A 1,061-nucleotide genomic window follows, 5' to 3' on the forward strand; every position below is an offset into this window, starting at 1 on the left:
TCATAGCAACAACTAAGTAGCACTTCATCATTTGAAAATCTATGTATCGGTGTGATATGACCTTTCATATGATTTGGTATACTGAACCATTTCGTCCAAGATTCTTTCATGCCATAATCTTTCATTACCCATAAATTAAAATTTATTCCATCGTCATGATGATAACAAAGTCTTCCTCCCACTGCTGATACACCTGTTTCTTCACTTGTATTGGAATACGGTCTCACTGGCAATGAAATCTTCCCATACGTCTCATTTGAAATATTAAACGTCACCACGCAACGTGGGTATACGTAGTCACTCTCCCAATGAAATGCTCCCTCTACAAATGCCAAACATAACTCACTTATACGTGCTAGAATGCCGCATCTCCCCCCTGCGCATTCACTAGTTTTCTTCCATGAAGCACTTTTAATTGCGAGAATTTCATCAGGTAATCCATTATCACATACTTGATCAAACGCATCAATCCTAATGATTTTATAGTCATCACTGGTAGAGTTGTATCCCAAACCATAAAGATATCTATCCGGTAGAGATTCTGGATACTGAGTTGGAAGTTTTATCGACTCTCCTGTCGATGGGTTCCATAGCAATGATATGGAACGGTGTCGTGTATTATCATGTTCTCTCCAAATCCCAATGAAACACAAGCAGATATTGGTTTAAAGCTTGAAAGGGAATCAAGTGTGCGTATATCCTTAACAAGTTGAGGCCCCGAGTTGGATAAAGAAAAAGAATAGAAATTGAAAATGACTTTAGATACTCGATAGATATGCCGGTCACTGGTGGCATAAGACCTGATATAATACCTAGGAAGGTTTATGACTTGACTAATAAGCAATTTTTTGGGGGAATTGTGGTTCTTGGCATGAACATTGAGATGCATTCTTTTAAAGTAAGGTTCAGAAATTAATTTATTCCAAAATTTTGACACGCACTTGAATCAAAGAAGTGACTTCACGGCTAGCCTACTGAGGATATCCATAACTATTTCTTCATGACTTTCCATTCGTATATGATATTGATGAAGAAGAAAAAGAAAATTGTGAAGTAAATAG

At 37.1% G+C, this 1,061-nt stretch overlaps 1 protein-coding gene across 1 annotated transcript; it reads right to left on the reverse strand.

The window, feature by feature from the left end:
• Window positions 1-128: 128 nt before the first annotated feature.
• Window positions 129-574, reverse strand: LOC124891211 (the record flags this gene model as incomplete). The annotated part of the gene is made up of 1 exon (XM_047403023.1): window positions 129-574. A coding segment is annotated over one exon (446 nt), but the record flags the coding sequence as incomplete, so codon positions are not given.
• Between the last annotated feature and the right edge of the window lie 487 nt (window positions 575-1,061).

This window comes from Capsicum annuum, unplaced genomic scaffold (assembly GCF_002878395.1).
Source record: "Capsicum annuum cultivar UCD-10X-F1 unplaced genomic scaffold, UCD10Xv1.1 ctg32330, whole genome shotgun sequence".
Classification (NCBI taxonomy): domain Eukaryota; kingdom Viridiplantae; phylum Streptophyta; class Magnoliopsida; order Solanales; family Solanaceae; genus Capsicum; species Capsicum annuum.